This window comes from Lissotriton vulgaris, chromosome 12 (genome assembly GCF_964263255.1).
Source record: "Lissotriton vulgaris chromosome 12, aLisVul1.2, whole genome shotgun sequence".
Classification (NCBI taxonomy): Eukaryota; Metazoa; Chordata; class Amphibia; order Caudata; family Salamandridae; genus Lissotriton; species Lissotriton vulgaris.
The window spans coordinates 809,900,239-809,918,009 of NC_141700.1; the positions used below are offsets into that span (position 1 = coordinate 809,900,239).

General features: G+C 42.9%; 1 protein-coding gene across 1 annotated transcript; it reads right to left on the minus strand.

Annotated features, from left to right (window-relative positions):
• Positions 1-296: 296 nt before the first annotated feature.
• LOC147678838 (olfactory receptor 5V1-like) lies at positions 297-1,232 on the minus strand. The gene has a single exon (XM_086945756.1). The coding sequence runs from the start codon at positions 1,230-1,232 to the stop codon at positions 297-299; it is 936 nt and encodes a 311-aa protein (XP_086801882.1).
• Positions 1,233-17,771: the final 16,539 nt, after the last annotated feature.

Consider the following 17,771-nt stretch of genomic DNA (forward strand, 5'->3'; position numbering starts at 1 on the left):
AGGGGAGTAGAAGAGGCGAACTATCATAGAAAAAGTGCCAGGAAGGTTTGGAAACAGCAGAATAAAATGAGAGAACTTGAGGAAAAATATAATGGGTTTATAATTTTTCCCATTGAAGGATATTACCAGGTTTGTTCCATCAAGGCAATTAAAGGTGAAAAATCTGTGGAAACCAAATGTAAAAAAAAAATTGTTGTCAAAACAGTTCAGTCCATTTTCTGTGATTTCAGATGGATCCACTCCAGTGAATCAATCTATTGAATACATCAATAAGACCTGAGAATCTCTTGTCCAGGTCACCTAGAGAGGATGGTCAGCATCCTTTGCTTTTTAAAAGCTTCTTTCACATCCTTATTTCTTAAACTATAAATTAGAGGATTCAACATGGGAGTTAGAAAAGCATAACAGACAGAAAATACCCGATCCATGGAATAGCTTGACTTTGACTTCGAGTACGTGAGAATCGTGGTGCCATAAAGCAGGAGGACGGAGACCATGTGGGCAGCACAGGTGGAGGCGGCTCGCTGTCGCCCCTCGCTGGAGCGGATCTTCAGGATCTTGGAGACGATGAAAGTGTAGGTGACCACAATCAGTAGAAAAGGCAAGATTAACACCAGGACACTTAATGCTGCAGTAACGACTTCGGCCATATTTGAGTCCCCGCAAGCCAGTTTGGTGAGAGAAGCGAGATCACAGAAGAAGTGATGAATCTCATGAGACTTGCAGAAGGGAAGGGTGAAGGTGACAGGAGTCAAGCTAAGGGAACAAACTGTGGCGATGACCCATGATCCCGAGGCCAGATGAACACACACGGGCTTGCTCATGATGGTCGTGTAACGCAGAGGGATGCAGATAGCCACATATCGGTCAAGAGACATGGCGGCCAGCAGGATACAGTCTGTGACACCAAAGACAATGAAGGAGAACATTTGTGCCACACAGCCGCTGAAGGAAATGCGCCTGTCCTCGGACAGCAAACCACTCACGGTCTTAGGGATGGTGACACTGGCCAGGCAGATGTCCACTATGGACAGGTTTCGGAGAAAAAAGTACATGGGTGTGTGAAGGACTGGGTCCACGGTTAGGAGGAGAAATATCATCAGGTTCCCAATCATGGATATGAAGTATATAAAGATGAACATGACTGAGAGAAGCATCTGCAGCTGGGGTGACACGTCTGAGAAGCCGAGGAGAACGAACCCACCCTCGAGGGTCAGGTTGGACTTGTCCATCGCTTCAGCGCAATTCATCTAGAGAGAGAAGGGAGTACATATATGTGTTAGGAAGAATGGGTTTCCAGCAATGAGGTCTTTGCCCTGTGACAAGCCCAAACCTGGACCCTTGCAGAAAGAATGCACAGCTACAGCTCTAAGCAAGGACTTCCATATACGTGTCCTGATTCTGTTTTGACCCGCCCAGCAGGATTTAACTCCTGCAAATCACAGGAGCAAATGTCTCTGTCAGGTACATCCAACGTTTAATCATGTTTTGACCCAAATATAATCTAAATCCAGGACAGTTCCATAACCTGCCCGATGACAAAGAGCCAAAAGACCCAGGGGCATATTTACAATAGAAGTGGAGGAGCACAGCGTTAGCTTTCTTGGCTTAGTGGCGTTCTCCGCCACTTCTGAAACACAAGCTGCACCATATTTACAACAATAAGGTGCAGCCCTGCGTTTCCCCCTACGCTGGTGCTAAATTTAGCAGCCTGGCAGCGTCAGAATCAACGGGTGTTGCGGTGGAACGCCCATTGCAACATCCATTGGCCTTCCCTTTCACGCTCAGTATAGCGTTCAAGGGGGCCTTATTTACAAGGCAGCGTTAATCCATGTTAAGTGTCTCAACGCTGCCTTGTAAATAAGGCAAAGCCTCTATCACCACCAAAACGTCACAAAAAAGTGGTGTTGTGGTGGTGATAGGGGCTTGTAAATATGCTCCCCAGTTTTACTAACACTTTGCACTAGGATTGAGTTTCTTCTGTAACACAAACCCTCTGCACCTTTGTTTGATTTTCTCTTGATAAATGTGAAGGCATTTCCAATCCAGAAAGGACCTTTATTTCAGTATTTTGTCACAGTTGCTCATTCCATGGGTTGAACATGGGCATTCCTAGGCAACCACCCATACATTCGTACCCAAATTCCTGTCTTTTTATTTTGCAACAATTGTTTATCATTTATACCATACAACAACTGACGTTTACATACAGAATCACATTTGATACAAGCATGAATAAGCATTGACATCCATCTGTCATCAACATAATTTAACATCACAGTTGCAGCCCTCAGGTATTCAAGTCGTTTTCTAAGAAGCCTACCCATTCGACCCTCTCCCCAGGGATGTCGCCTTCCACCTAAAGGTTGGTAGAGGATGTGTCTTGTTGGATAGTAGTTCCTTCCAGTTCATATTGCATAACCTTATCAGAAATCACTATTAAGTTAGCGGGTCAACTCACAGGAGAGGGGCTGGGACAAACCGTCCATGCCATATATGTGGCTGCGAGTCAATGCCTGAGAGGTGCCTCCACTGCTACTGAGCCTGCACTGCAATCTTTATGGTTCGGTCGAGAGTTCTGGACCGTCCACGGCCAGTGCACTGCCCAGCCAGGGGCAGGTCAGTCATGGCTGCTCAGGCTGGCCAACCTGTTCAGCACGCTTGGACAGCTTCGAAGGGGCAAATTTACAAGGAAAGTGGCGGAGTGAGGCGTTGGCCTTCCTGGCTTAACGCCTCTCTCAAAAATATGGTGCAGCCGTGCGTCCCCCCTGCGCTGGCGCTACACTTAGCAGCCAGGTGCCGATGCAGTGCAAGGGTGTCTGGGTGCAGGGGAATATTGCTTAGGTGCCGCTAGGTCCCCCTTCCTGCACATAAATAATCTTTAAATAGCGTTTTGTAACTTCGATGTGTGCTGCTTAATGCTGCACACATAACATTTGCAAAATTGAATTTAAGGAAATTATTGTTTATGTGCAGGAAGGGGGACCTTCCCGTACATGAACAATCAATGGCATTTTGCTGTTTCCATGAGTGCTGCACAAGGCAGGAGACATGGAAACAGCAAAAACGAGGAGAAATTAAACATTTTTCCTCGTTGCACCGAGGTAAGACCAGGTTTTCCCTGGTCTTAATGTTGGCGCTGCCTCCTATTTACGACACCCTTGTAAATAGGGGGCAGCATCAAAATCGATGGGTGTTGCGGTGGAACGCCCACAGCAACACCCATCGCCCTCCCCTTTCATGCTAAGCATAGCGTGAAAGGGGGCCTTATCTACAAGGCAGCCTTAAGCCACGTTAAGTGGCTTAACGCTGCCTTGTAAATGAGGCGCAGCCCCTATCGCCAAAGAAACATCACAAAAAGTGACATTCCCGTGGCGTTAGAGGCTTGTAAATATTCCCCTCAGTCTCTCTCCTGAGGTGCGGCTTGCCCAGTGCTGTGGCGGGCTGGTCAGCTGCTGCATTCGTAGTCAGTCTGAGTTTGATGCACTTTTACTGTGTGCGCTGCAGCCTCATCCTCTCACTCTCCTGAGGCTTGCCGGGTGCTTCCGTCGCACTCCGAGTCTGTGAGTCTCTCAGCCGCTGTGACTGTCCACCCTAAGGGGAACCCTGATCAAGAGCTGCACACAGAGGCAGGCAGCATGTCTAAAAGTTCAGTTGCGGCACTTACTGTTTTTAGTTGCATGACACGTTCACCTTACAGTGCATTTCACCAAAGGTTTTCATACCTTTGTCACAATGTCAAAATGCCGGCATTCTAACAATTTCCATATTGCTGTATTGGCATCAGAATGGCGTCAGCCTGGTATGAGAGCGCCGGGTGTTGACTCAATGGACTAGTGCGTTTCCCTTGAGGCGCCTGTGAATGAATATCATAGTTTAAGAGCAAGCTGAGGCAGCTGAGATCCACGCGGGCACTCTCACAGCCTGTTTCAGTATGGATGCATTCAGTCGGGTCCCATGTGGATAGCCTGTGTGTCATGATGCTGCATTAATTTGATTGATTGCCAGGGAGGAGCCAGGAGGCCTGGTTGGCACAGGCTGGTGCCACCAGGTGCAGGGATCGACAGAGGGTAACCATAGGAGCCCCCAGGCCGCCATTTGGTGACCTCGCACCCATGGGGGCCCAGCTGGTGGCCCCCAGAGACAGTTTCCAACTTCCTTTTCGTGGCAGAAACACCGGCACAAAAAGGCAGTGAAAAACTGCCATCGTACTCCCTCGGTCGTAAAGAGACGACCGGGGGAGTACTGAAGGATTTCCAGATGGCAGACAGGCTCTCCGAGCCCGTCGAAATCCAAATGGGACTCCATTCTGACCAAGGCCATCAGAATTGCTCGGTCAGAATGGAATCCAGCCGGCACATACTGATGCGGTTGGAAGGGCTCCGAACATGAACCGGAATCGGAATCGGCCCTTTAATGTTGTGGGAAATTTATATGTGTTTATTTTAATTTGTAATAATGTATTTTTTGTTGTAATATATAGAATTGTGTGTTTGATTTATTATAATAATAATATTTATCATTTACAATATTTTTTGTTTGTAACTTATGTTTAATGACATTGTAAAATATGTGTGTTGATTCATTTTCATTTTAAATTATATTGATTATTTTTTTAATATTTTATGTTTTTGGTATATATTTAAATATGTTTTTGATAATGTTATGGTATTTACAATTTTTCAAATTATATTATTAATATATCAGTTTATTTTACTTTTTGTTCATGCACATATATATGTGTGTGTTTACATTTTTAAAAGAACGTTTATTAGTAGTATTTGTTAAAATATACATTTAATTATTTTATTTTTGTAAAGTAATGTTACTATGTAATATATGTTTGTTTTAATATTTTAAATGATATAGATATCAAAATCAATATTTAATACAACTATAATATTGTAAATGGTATTTTTACTCAACATTTTTGTACTTACCTTTTTAAGTATGGGAGTCAACATTTTTGTATCCTATATTTTTCCCTCAATATTTTAACATCTATATTTTTTGGGTTGATATTCTGTGAGTGAACCTCACAAATGCATACTCCAAAACAAAATCACTAACATGGTCCACACATGTCCTCAAATAAACATTTGCTTCGGTCACTTAATTCATCAGATTTGAGAATCACTCACGGGTAAATTTTCCTCATGCAGTATCCCCTATAAATTCATCAGACATTTTAACAATTTATAATGTGTGTTACGTATGATAAAAAAATCTCTATGGATCACGTATAGTTCAGAAGAGTATTGTTCTCCAATTGTAGTCATATACAAAAAGTTTTTATTTATTTTCATTCTATTCAAGTTGTAAATACATCACAAAGTATATTCCTCATTAATGGCCATATGTACGTAAATTGTGAATACCGAATCCTTAATACCGAATTTTACCGATTCGGTATTAAGAATTCGGTAAACGTGATGTAGATAAAAATTTGTTAAACTTTACCGATTCGTTACAATTCGGTATTAAATACCGAATCTGAACCAATCGGTAAAAAATCTAAAATACCGAAAGCCTAATACCGATTCGGTGTTACAGAATCCATTACCGAATTCGGAAATACCGATTCGGTAATTCAAAAAATCGTAATTTGGTGAATCAGCCAATCCTGATACACCCAATTACCTCCCAAACAGGAAGTGGCCACACCCAGCCAGGTGCACAGGACCAGGAGCTCACTGTGAGGCAGGCAGGCAGGTAGGAGAGCTGAGGAGCCAGCAGCAACACAGCCACACAGCCACAAGCAAAGCAGAAAAACAACAGAACAAGCATTGAAATGGCAAGCCAGGACAGGGAGAAGGAGGGAGGTGACAGAAAACGAAAACTCAAGTTCAGTGACAAGGAGCTTGAGGTCCTGATCCAGGATGTCAGCCAAGAGCACCACAAGCTGTTTGGAGCCCAGTCCCACCAAGTGCCAGAGTCACAGAAGAGGCAAATCTGGAGTGGCATTCGGGACAAGATCAATGCCATAGGTGTGACCCTGCGCACCATTGAGGACATCGGAAAGAGGTGGTACGACCTCAGGAAGACAGCAAAACTGAGGATGGCAGAGAGACAGAGGCAGGCTGGCAAACCAGGAGGAGGTAAAAACCGAGCCCCAGCACCAACACCACTGGAACAGATGGTGGAGTCCACCATCCAGCCTGAGAGTGTGAGTGGCGTGGGAAACGCAGATAGCTCCGCCAGAGCAGCAAGAAAACAAGGTAAGAAGGTAAGAAGCGCTACCCCCTCCCCAACCCCAATCCCCATAGTGGTAAAAGGGCTCCCACTCCACACCATGTCTTACTGGTTACCTGCATTATAGGTGATGTAGTCAGTGTGAACTCATGAACAGGACAGTCAGGCCAGCATACACAATAGCATGGTAAATTAATTGGATAGGTCAGGACAACCACTGTGCACTGTAGGCATGTAGTTTAATGTAATGCCATTGCAGACAGAGCATTGAGTATATTTACATTTGTGTCATTACAGGCGAGTCATCTCGCAGTGCAGCAGAGGGCAGCAGAGGCAGGTCAGCGAGGCCAGAGGGGAGGCAACATGATGATGACAGCATGCCTGCAGAGACCACCAGCTCTGCGCCATCACAGGCAGCCAATCCTCCACCACAGCCATCACCACAGCGCCAGGGAGGGCCGCAATCCCCTCTCACTCAGTCACCACTGCGACGTTCACCAACACCACCACCACCACAGTCAGGCAGGAGGCATGCAGATGGAGGAGTCGGAGGAGGAGGGCAGATTGGGCAAACAAAGTCCCATAAGAGATAGATCCAACAGGGAGAGGGCTGGTTCTGCATCCGAGGGCGCCCACATCTCATCAAGACGCCGCAGGGCAAGGCAGGACAGTCCAGAAGCATCCGAGCATGGTGACAGTGTGTTTGCTGGACTGGAAGGCAAAATGCTGAAGGTCCAGCGCCTGCAATGGAGGGAGATTTTATTTATTTATTTATTTATTTATTTATTACATTTCTTATATAGCACCAGAATCGACCCCCAAAGGGGTATCTCCGCGCTTGCCTTGGGAACCCGTCCTGGTTTTTCCCTGTGAGATATCCCAAGGTGAAAGCCAGGCATCCCGCCGCGGGGGGGGGCCGTTGTGGAGATTAAGCAAGCTTAATGCCCAGAGTTGCAGAGTGTGAACCCATGATTAGGTCAGGCACCGAACCGAGAATTATCGAGTCCGTGGACATTTGAGCTCAACACCCTGCCGCGTCAGGAATCGAACCCTGGTCCCGGGTCTGACCTCTGCTTCAGGGTCTGCCTGCTCTAACCAGTGAGGCAACTTCTCCACAGGTCAATGCACAGGGAGGTGGCAAACATAAACAGGCATATGCACAAGATGGAGAAGGGCATCAGTGCCATGGGGGAGAACTTGTGTGCAGGGATGGAGAGAGTAGCTACCTCGGTGGACAACCTCTGCAGCCAGCTTGAGCAAGACCGTGTTGGCAGGCGCCGGGAGAGACAGAGACTCCAGGCCTATACCAAGTCGATGAACCGGCTGGCCACTACAACATCACTGATGTGTCGCAGGTCCATCGCCATGCAGGAGGAGATGGCGCATTGCAGCAGGGATGTGGCCAGGGGGATGGTGTCCATGACCTCAGTGCTAGAGCTCATGCAGAATGCCAAGGCATCCAATATGGAAGGGGGGGGACAGTGAGGAGGCTACCAGCCGTGGTAGCATTACACCCTCACCCACCGAGTGCAGGAGGCGTAGTGGACGAAACGTGCCAGCACAGGAACAGTCCAACACACCAGACAGTGTCGATGGGGAACGTGCACGTGCAGCACGTGGACGCAGGAAGTAAAGGACTATGGATGTGTACATGCATGTGATGGGTGATGTAACCCATGTCCAATTGGACAATGCTCGCAATACTGGAGGGGTGCCCAATAAACACCTCTTCATGTAACTGTTAATGGCTCAGTGTTGTTACTCACTCAGAAATAGTTTGACGTAATCTCTGCCCGTCTCTGTCCCCCATCATGTTCAATAGCAACACCAGCTGCGCAGGGCTCTGGCTGAGGGTTGTCCTCGTCCTCGTCCTCTGACTCAGTTAGTTCCACTGCTGTTCCTTTTTTAGTGGCCAGATTGTGTAGTATTGCACACGTAGCAATTATCTTGCAACATTTGATGGGGCTGTACAGACGTGCACCTCCTGTTTTGTGGAGGCAACGGAATCTGCTTTTGAGCAATCCAAATGTGTGCTCCACCAAGTTGCGTGTGCTCCTATGTGCCACATTGTATCTCCTGTCCCTTCGGGTGGTTGGGTTGATGCGTAATCTGTACACCCGCTCTTCACGTCTCCAGATCCTCATTCCTGCTGCTCTCAAGTGTAGCCGCCTTGCTATGAGGTAGAGGCCTGCCATTGTGTTCACACAGATGCATTTTGGGCCTGTTTATATGCACTGCACCTGATTACCACATGCTCTTGAAACGTGGTAAATACCGATTCGTTATTACCGATTTTGGTCATATTCGGTATTAACGAGGTTTGCTACATTGCATTTTTGGGGGTTTTACTGAATCGTTTATTCCGATTGTGTATTCATTGTTTCGGTAATTTCAAATCGGTAAATAAATTTTTTTACCGATTCGTTATTATCGAATCGATTCGGTATTACGTACATCTCACATGGCTAAATAAATGTCGGTAACACCGAAAAAGACCCTTTTTCGGTGTTACCGACAGGTATTTGGCCACCTACATATGGCCCTTGGCCTCTAATCCAATCAAATTCAGCTTTAAAAACCATCTTTAATGAGGGAATTAAATATTCAACAAATGCTTGACAGCAGTTTATAGAAACCAGTTCTGCAAGCAGAGGCTCCCATTCATGAGAGCAGCTTCAGGATTGGCTTGAGTGCCATTGATTTGCTGGCTGTCTCCAAATCGGCAACACAGCAGGGTTGGAGACAGCTCAGTGCGCATGACAGATTGGTTGCCTGAAACTGCCGTCCAAACCCACATGTGCACTGATAGCACTGCCCACCACTCCCTCTCCTGCCCGCCCCATGATGACCCCCCTCCCAGGACGTAGCATATAGAAGTCAATAAATAAAACGATAATAAACGTATTTTAATATTGTTTTATTTTTAAACTTTTGAAGCTTCTGGGGGTGGGGTGACACTCCTCCACCGTACTAGAGGGGCAGCTGCTAGTTGAATATGTAATTTCTTGATGCAAGATGGTTATTTACTTCTTGGCACATTTTTGGGGGCCGAATTTGATTGGGTTTAGTGGCCAACTAAAGAATAGATCACACCGTAAATTTATACCGGGACTAAAATGTGACGGGTAAAAAAGATTTTTCGATTATGAGAACTATAGACAGAGAAAAAAGACGTCTGAGCTTCACATTTTGTAAACAGATACCTTCTATTTTGAAATGCAAATACACATTATAAATTGTTTAGATATCTTAAAAATTTGGAGGAGATACTTCATGATTATAAGTAAGTAATTATCGACGTTCACAAATCAAGAGACTGCAGCACGAGCTTGTTGAAGAGGACGTGTAGCAGCCATGTTTGTTAGTTTGTTTTCTAGTGTACAAGAGTGATGTGTCGTGGCAGAAAGGAAGCCCACCTCTACTTATACCACAGCTTAACATAAGAATGGAAAATATCATTAACACGAGCTGGGCAGCCTGGTTTATAACTTTAGTAACTCTTTTATTCTAGTAAATTAATTGTTTTTTCCCCTGATGGTTATTGTTGATATTTGTTCTGTAACACTCAAAGCAGTAGCAAGTTTAACGCTACAGCTGCTCCCTGTGCCCTGAGCACCCGGCGGGGGAGCGGGTGCTTGTCACATGAGGAAAGCAGCAAGAAGACACTGCGACTCAACTTTCTTCGAAAGTACCCACTGCAACATGTCAATGTGAACATGTAAACATCCCCAACCAGCTATGGAATGATCAAGAAATAGGAATAACACCTAACACAACTTGTGACTGAAGGATGCACAATGGCTGCAGGAAACCTACACAAAGCTGCTCTCTGTACATTGTTTGTGGTGTGTTGTTGTGCTGAGATGAGCAGACTGCAGGTTGTCCAGCAGACCAAAAACAGAGAGGGTTACATAAATAGGAAAAAAAGAGATTTAATGCAATAAACACCTAACTGCTAAGTTCTTCCACACACAAGAAGAGACTGAGACACATCAACAACAGCTAGAACTTGGATTATTATGAAAACATATATCTAAACCTAGACAAAGAGGGGGGCACTGGAAGCAACAAAGACCAATATGTGTTATCATTGACTGGCAGAAGTCTGTGAGCAATGCTGGTTACCCTTCTGTCCAAAACCCATGCCTTAAAACAGCAAACTGGCAAAGGTAAAGGGCAGCAAAAGCTTCATAGGAACCCGGCTCACTGGAATAATGGACTTTTGGAAGCTAGAAAATTACATTTCCAGAAGACCAGGCAGCCGGATACCTACCATTTGTATCCCTCCAGAGGCCAAGCAAGGATACTGTGTGCGATACCCGACAACATGTCAACAGCACCTAAAAAGACAAGAGAAGGAGGTGATGAGTTTCTGTCAGAAAGGATGAGGTCAAAAACAGATGAGAAACGAGTGAGAGTGACACAGATGTGATGTGTCTACTCTTGTACCAGAAGAGGAGAAGGTAAGGTAAAGTAAGACTTCTTGAACTCCCAACAACATGTTTCTCCTTGTTGCTTCGCACCTCTACCATTCTCTCCCCCAGAGCACACCTGCAACCAACTAACATCCTTACACACAAGCACATCAAGGCGCCTACAATCCGACAGTGGCCCACGAATCTGCTGGTCTGGGTGAGCAGGCTTGCGTCTATATGCACTAGGGACAGCCTTGCCAGTGAGCGCGTGTAATGTGCTTAGCTTACATGTTAGTTATTGTAGTACTACTTCTATTTCCATTATTATGTCATTTGGAACTTGGTCTCCAACCAAGATTCTTCGTGTAAGTACTGTTGTAGAGAGTGTATCTTCAAAAATGTTTATGTTTGACGATGCATCTCTCGTGGTGTGCATTTCTCCTGTTGACTCAAGTGCAGACGTTTGGTCAGATTGCAGTTGTATGCTACTAAATCCAATATTTTACATTTGGCGACAGGATATCAATATTTTTAAGCATTTCACCAATTTTTTCAAAAGGCAAAACATAAGGAGTTTTGTTTTCATTGTGCTACACCCGTTACAATGCTTTTAAAAGGATTAATTTTCACCCTCTGACGAGACGATTTGAAGCTGTTTTTCAAAAGTTACAGATTTTCAACCTTTTTACGAATTACCAGTTCCAGCTCTTCTTCGTCGAAATCAGCAATGAATGCTGGGAACGCGTTCACATCATCGCATAACGCGAGAGGCCATCTTTAGTGAGTCGACCTTTTCCCACAATATTGGTGTAACGAAATCACTATGCGCACTTGTTTTTTGGCGATTTTGAGCGCTGAACGTCTCTAATGATCAACGGAGGTATCTTGTTGAATCAGTTTATTAAAAAGCATTTACAGTATAGCGCTCGCAACTGAGAATCTGAATCTATGGAGAAGATTTATTGGTATGTACATTTATAGAAATTAATTAAAAATATGGAAAGATAAATGACAAAGGACATACTTACTCATACTTACTCCGCATGTAAATAGACATTGTATTACTTTCCTAAACTAAAGGAGGGCGTCTAAAGACGGCAAGCTACATTGTTAAAAGGATTTTAACTAAATATTGGTGCCTTTCTTCAAACTTAGTCAGCGCATTTCAAAGACAGCATGTTGTATATTTACACAGAATCTAACTACATTGGTGTACTTTAACCCTTTCCATGCAGCCGCGATTCCCCTGGTGTGCTGTAAACAGCACGAACAGGGGCGGGCCGTGACGAACCCCAGCCGTCATCAGCACACGAGCACCGTAGTGCATGACGGCTGGGGTTCGTCATCAGCATGGAAGGGGTTAGGAGGAGCGCATTTTTATTGACATTTGTTATACAAATTTTTACCTTAACATAGCTAGCAATCAACAAATTATTCAATTGAACCATTTCTTACCGACAAATGGTAAACCATCTGAACCATGGAAAACGTGGTTTCACAGCTTTCAAAATTATCTTGTTGCTGTAGATGCAGAGGAGTATTCTGCAAAAGGAAAGTTGGCTCTGCTTTACAGTCACCTAGGACGTGCTGGAAGGGAAATTTATGATAATTTACCTTTGGTATTACCTCCATCAGGGACTGGAGAAGGTTGGAATGTCTACTCTGAGGCAGTTCTGAGGTTAAACAACATTTTTTTAGAATAACCAAACGTTATGTTAGAACGTTTTAATTTTGTAAAGCGGAAACAAAAATCTGATGAAAGTGTAGAAGAGTTTATTTCTGTTCTTAGGAACATGTCTGCCAAATGCAATTTTGGAACATCTCTAGACATGTCTATTAGAGATCAATTTGTGTATGGATGCTATCACAAATAAATACAAGAACGTATTTTGAGTTGCAGGGATCCTACTCTACAGGAGGTTATTGACATGGCAAGAAGCATAGAAAGAAGTATTGTTTCTTCAGAGTATATTGCGAACAATAATGTTTTGCCCATTAATTCCATCCAAAGTGATTTGTCTGTCAATGCTGTTTCTTTTAAGAACAGGTTTGTCAAAACTCCACAGAGAAAATGTTCCACTTATTGTTTTTGGTGTGGTTCAAAATCACATTTGAGTAATAGCCCTGTTTGCCCCGCATTGGGAAAAGATGCACAAATTGTCACAAAATTGGCCATTTTGGTACAGTATGTAGGTCTAAGCGTACTGTTCATGTTAGTTCAATTGCAATGCATGATTTGTGTGATCAAGAACTTAATGTTTCATGTTTTGACATTGCTCCTTTAAAAACGAATTTGAAAGATCTTAACATTAATACTATAGAGTTATCTAAGAATATTCCTGAAAGTAGGGAAATTTTAGCAATTGATTCTTGTGGAAATTTGGTGGAGGAACGTGCAGCAGAACCTACATGCATTGTAGTAATTGGTAATAAGTCAGTTGAAATGATGGCAGATTCAGGTGAGCCTGTCACCATCATTTCAGTCATCTTACATAATGATGCATGGTCTCCTGTTACATCTCTTTCTGATATTGATATAATCCCAAAAGCATATGGAGGGAAACCTATAGACATGCTTGGTTGTTTCATGTCTCAAATCTCTTGTCTGGGTAGGACAACTTACACAAAGGTTTATGTTGCTGTGGAAGGTAAAAACATAGTGGGGTGGCAAGATCTAGCAAAAATGGGATTGAAAATCGTTCCAGGATCAAAGAATCCAGTTCAGATTAATGAAGTAGAGATTTCATCATTAGATGATAATGTTAACGTTTGGGTTAGTGACATTCTCAAGGAGTTTCCACAAGTTTTTAATACAAAAATAGGGAAAATAAGAAAGTTTGAACATTTTATTAAACTTAAGCCAGGTGCAGTTCCAGTTGTACATAAATTGAGGTCCACCCCTCTTAGTGTAAGAGAGGATTTAAAGAATTTATTGGATAAAATGGTTGCAGATGGTATAATAGAATCCACTGATTCTTCACAGTGGGTTAGTCCCATCGTCATCGTTAGAAAAAAGGACTCCAGCATTCGTCTCTGTGCGGATCTGCGCTCACTTAACCAAAATATTCTTATAGACTGCCATCCCCTGCCAAAAATTCAACATCTTTTAACTTGTATTGATTGCTCGAAATTTTTTAGCCTACTTGACTTACGTAGTGCATATCACCAGATTCCCCTTTTCGTACATTCCACAGACTTGACAACCTTCATTACGCCATTTGGGGCGTATAAATATCTAAGATTACCGTTTGGATTGGCCTCAGCGGCTAGCGTTTTTCAGAAGTTTATGGATTCTTTGCTGAAAAACATAAAACACGTCCAGGCTTATCAGGTACATATCACTCAACCGCCCGATGACACATCACAAGTTAGGTGAGAGCCATAAGCATTACAATGCCTTCATTTGTTAACAAACGCGGTCATTGTACTTTGAATTTGAACGTGGCTTGTCACAGACACTGAACCAACCGGGTTCTTTTTTCAGATAGCGGTCCGTGAACCCGAACAACACCGCCTACGTTTCCGGCCTGACGGAGACTTTTTGAAAACCTCATGTATGCCCGTAAACATAACACTGACTCTCCTTTTCACCACTTGGCACTATAACATAGAATATTGAGAGCCCGACAATTTTCTCATTTGTTTTCAGGCTAATTTTCGTGGGTTCACGCGCATTGAACTGACTGATTTAAACACTTTTCTATTAACTTTCGACAGTCTAGAAGGTACGTTTTGTCCCACGTTCACGTTTTCGTTTACTCCAATTACGATAAGCTTGTAAACATCAATATTGACAGCAACAATGCACAGGTTGTTTTCATTTAAGTAATTGTTCCAATTCCATGAATTCGATTAGCTTACTGCAAAATATAACAAATGATGGGAAATGTTTTGAATCCTCGTGTAAGGTGCATACTCTAAATAATGAACAGATTTGATTAGTGTGGATAGAGTTTCGAAATTTTGAAAATTTCTATGTATATAATAACGAATAGATGACAGTTGTGTTTCATTTTTTCTAACAGAGAACCAATGCCCCTGATGAAGGGCAACATTGCCCGAAATGCATTGGGACAAATACAATTTTGATTTATGAACTGTATAAATAATTAAGGATTACAACCAAAGAAATTGAATGCTTCAATAAAACTTTATTTTGAAAGTATAAAGCCACAAAGGAAGTTTTTCTATACAGTGTGCACCTGAGGACGTCATTCCCGACTGGAATGACGCTACTATAACTATTATTTCAGCCTCCAAGACTCAGAAGGAGTCACTCAGTTAGCACCTAACCACCATTAATATCGTTTCACCAACACAAGTAACCTTGAGTGCGATAAGGTTCAATCCATAACAGTCATTGACCCCCACTGAAGACACATCTATGCCTGTGGAGCCCTTCAACAGACCTTTTCTCTCACGTACAGGTTGCTGTTTGGTCTGCACGAGTCAGCTCCCAAGTTAGGTAACTAGTTAGGTAACTAGTAAAGCCAAATAAGATGAAGCGCCTTAAAGCAGCTGCCTAGTACAGGTTAAACAAAAGGTTCTCGTTGCCCAGCCTGCATCTCTACAATCACCAACAACAAAATAGTAGAATGGTTCTGTGTCAGGTGGAAATGTGCGATGCCCTTTTAATGCCAGATGTTGTCCTCACCTATAAAGTGAGTCCCACAAAGACAGATAGTCTATCCCTCAAGCCACCACCTGTCATTTACCACAAGACTTACATCGTTTCATCTTTTACGGCCTCTGCGGCAGTCCCTCAACATGACATGACCTTGCACTGTATTCATATTTTTGGGACTAGCAACATTTGTTTGGAGCATTTCTCCTGAAGAAGAACCGAAAAAGAAAAGGGGTTGAAACTATAATTGACCACTTGTAATTGTATTCACGTCTCTTCATTAGATAGAGCTGTGAACACAATATGCTCTGTTTATCCGTTCTCAGAAGAAGTTTGATCAATTATGATGTTGTGAACTACTTACACCTGCATGCTGCATCTGTAGTCTTTGTCACAACATAATGTCTCTGTAAATGGTAGTCTTATGCTTAGCTTTGGTCGGCTCCCTCTATACTCAGCTATACTTGAGAAAGCAATTCTCATTTAGTAAAACAGAAATGTTAAAACAAATTATTAAAAACCACCTGCTTAAATATGTTCTAACTACTTAGGAGCTGCCTCTGGGACCCTTGGATACTGACTTGTGCACAAGGGCAGCTTAACAAGGGTGGCAGTGCAATAATGGTGAAATGGCACATGCAACAATAACTCGGCAAAGACAGGGCAATGTTACGTTAGCAGGAGAAAGGCAGAGAGAGCGAGCTTGTCTCAGTCTACATATGAAAAATATGCGTTATTTTTCACACTTACTTCAGAGAATAGCTTCAACCCTGCTGCCAGTGCACACTTGATGAACCAAGGGAGGAAGAGGCTATAAAGTATCTTTAGCGTCCCCTTGAGGCCAAAGGCTGCTGCATGTCTAGTTACATTTATAATCAATTCCCAAAAGCAACCGTCCTCTTGTCCCCAGAAGACCACAAGGTGTCTCTCTGTTGCACACACCCAGTTGTGCCTCTGGCCCTGAAATTAAGCAGCCTGTTGTTATGCCATTTCTGTCAAGGTAACAAAAAAACAAATAAAACAGAAGTGTGCCTGTTTTAATAATCCAAAGTAAAATAAAACTAGGGAAATGCAATGCGGAGATGAAAAAGCTTAAATAAAGTAGAAAATAAACAAAAAAAGGATCAAAGGAACTAAATATGTTCACAATATTTTACACGTAGCTACACAATAAAAAAGGGAAAAGGGGCTAATTTAGCAAGCACATGTAAACAATATACATATAATAAAGTTGAAACAGGAAACCAAAAGGAGCAATAATGTATCTACGAGGAAGCAGCATTGAGGCAGGAAGCTGGCTGAGGCACGCTTTCCCTTGACTGGTGTCTGGTGCCCAGAGAGGCACCTTAGGCAAAGCCACTGTGAGACCCCACCGCAAACGCCACCACTGAACAGGCGCATTCTGCAAAGACAGGCCCATGCAGGGATTTCCTCCAGCGGTGGATGAGGGATACACTCATTCTCCCATCGACTAAACCCTGCTTGGCACAACTCTAAAGCACCAGGCAAAAGTGCAGTGTGAGGTTTGCCAACAATCTTCTCATTCGGAGGTCATGGCGAGCTGATTTTTGGTTATCATGAACTTAGTTTCGTGTGCTGAGGTCATACCCTCATGTGTGGGATTGATTTTTAGATGCTGCCTCAACACAGCTTTAGTTTTTCATGTTGTCAAAGACCTACCTGCAACACTTACATGGTGGATCACAAAAATCTGAAACCCACTGCTGTGGTGTCTTTGGTTTATGTAGAGGGTGACTACAAAGGATTTTGTTTCTTAGCGTATTTAATATGATTTCAGTATATTTAAATCGTAGGCTCATTAAATAATTGAGCCCAATGTATCCACAGGATTACTTAACCAAAGGTGAACAGTTTTTCAAATGAATACATTCAATATAATAAAGAATGGAGCCAGGAGAGAAGAAGCACACAGCCAAAGAAGGTTATGTTTAAAGTAAATTGTATTAGAATAAATCACAAGGAACAAATCATGGGGACAGAAAATAGAACACAACTTTGAATAAAAGTCATGAAAAGCAGTATATCTCCATTAACTAATCAGTTCATAACATTTCATCAGCTCCAACAAAATTGATGAAGAAGACCAAAATCAAAGATGAATAAAGGTATCCTTCAGTGCATGAAAGCTGAGGAGTTGATGTCTTTGGTCGACGTTTCGGTCTTGTCTGCTACATTTGTAAGACCATCATCAGGACTAGAATTTCATCAAGTAAAACCCCCTATGTACAAAAACAGTTATATACAAATAATTGATGTATCAACATCAACTAGCTATTTACATACTGTACATAATACTCAAGCTGTGTGCATACCATCATAGTGATGGAACTCTAATGGGTGGATGAACCATTACATCTCTATTATATTAGTCTGTTCTCTAAATCAGAATCTTCTCTCATTAAAACAGTAGTCAAATTCAGGGCATTCCATAAATGAAGTTCCAATTTAGAAATCAGATTTTGACAAGTGACTTAAAATTATAGACTCAGGTCTAATAATGTAAAAACATAGTTGCAAGC

Excerpts from the sequence above, each read along its gene's own strand:
- LOC147678838 (XM_086945756.1), bottom strand. The coding sequence starts at position 1,232 with ATGGACAAGTCCAACCTGACCCTCGAGGGTGGGTTCGTTCTCCTCGGC.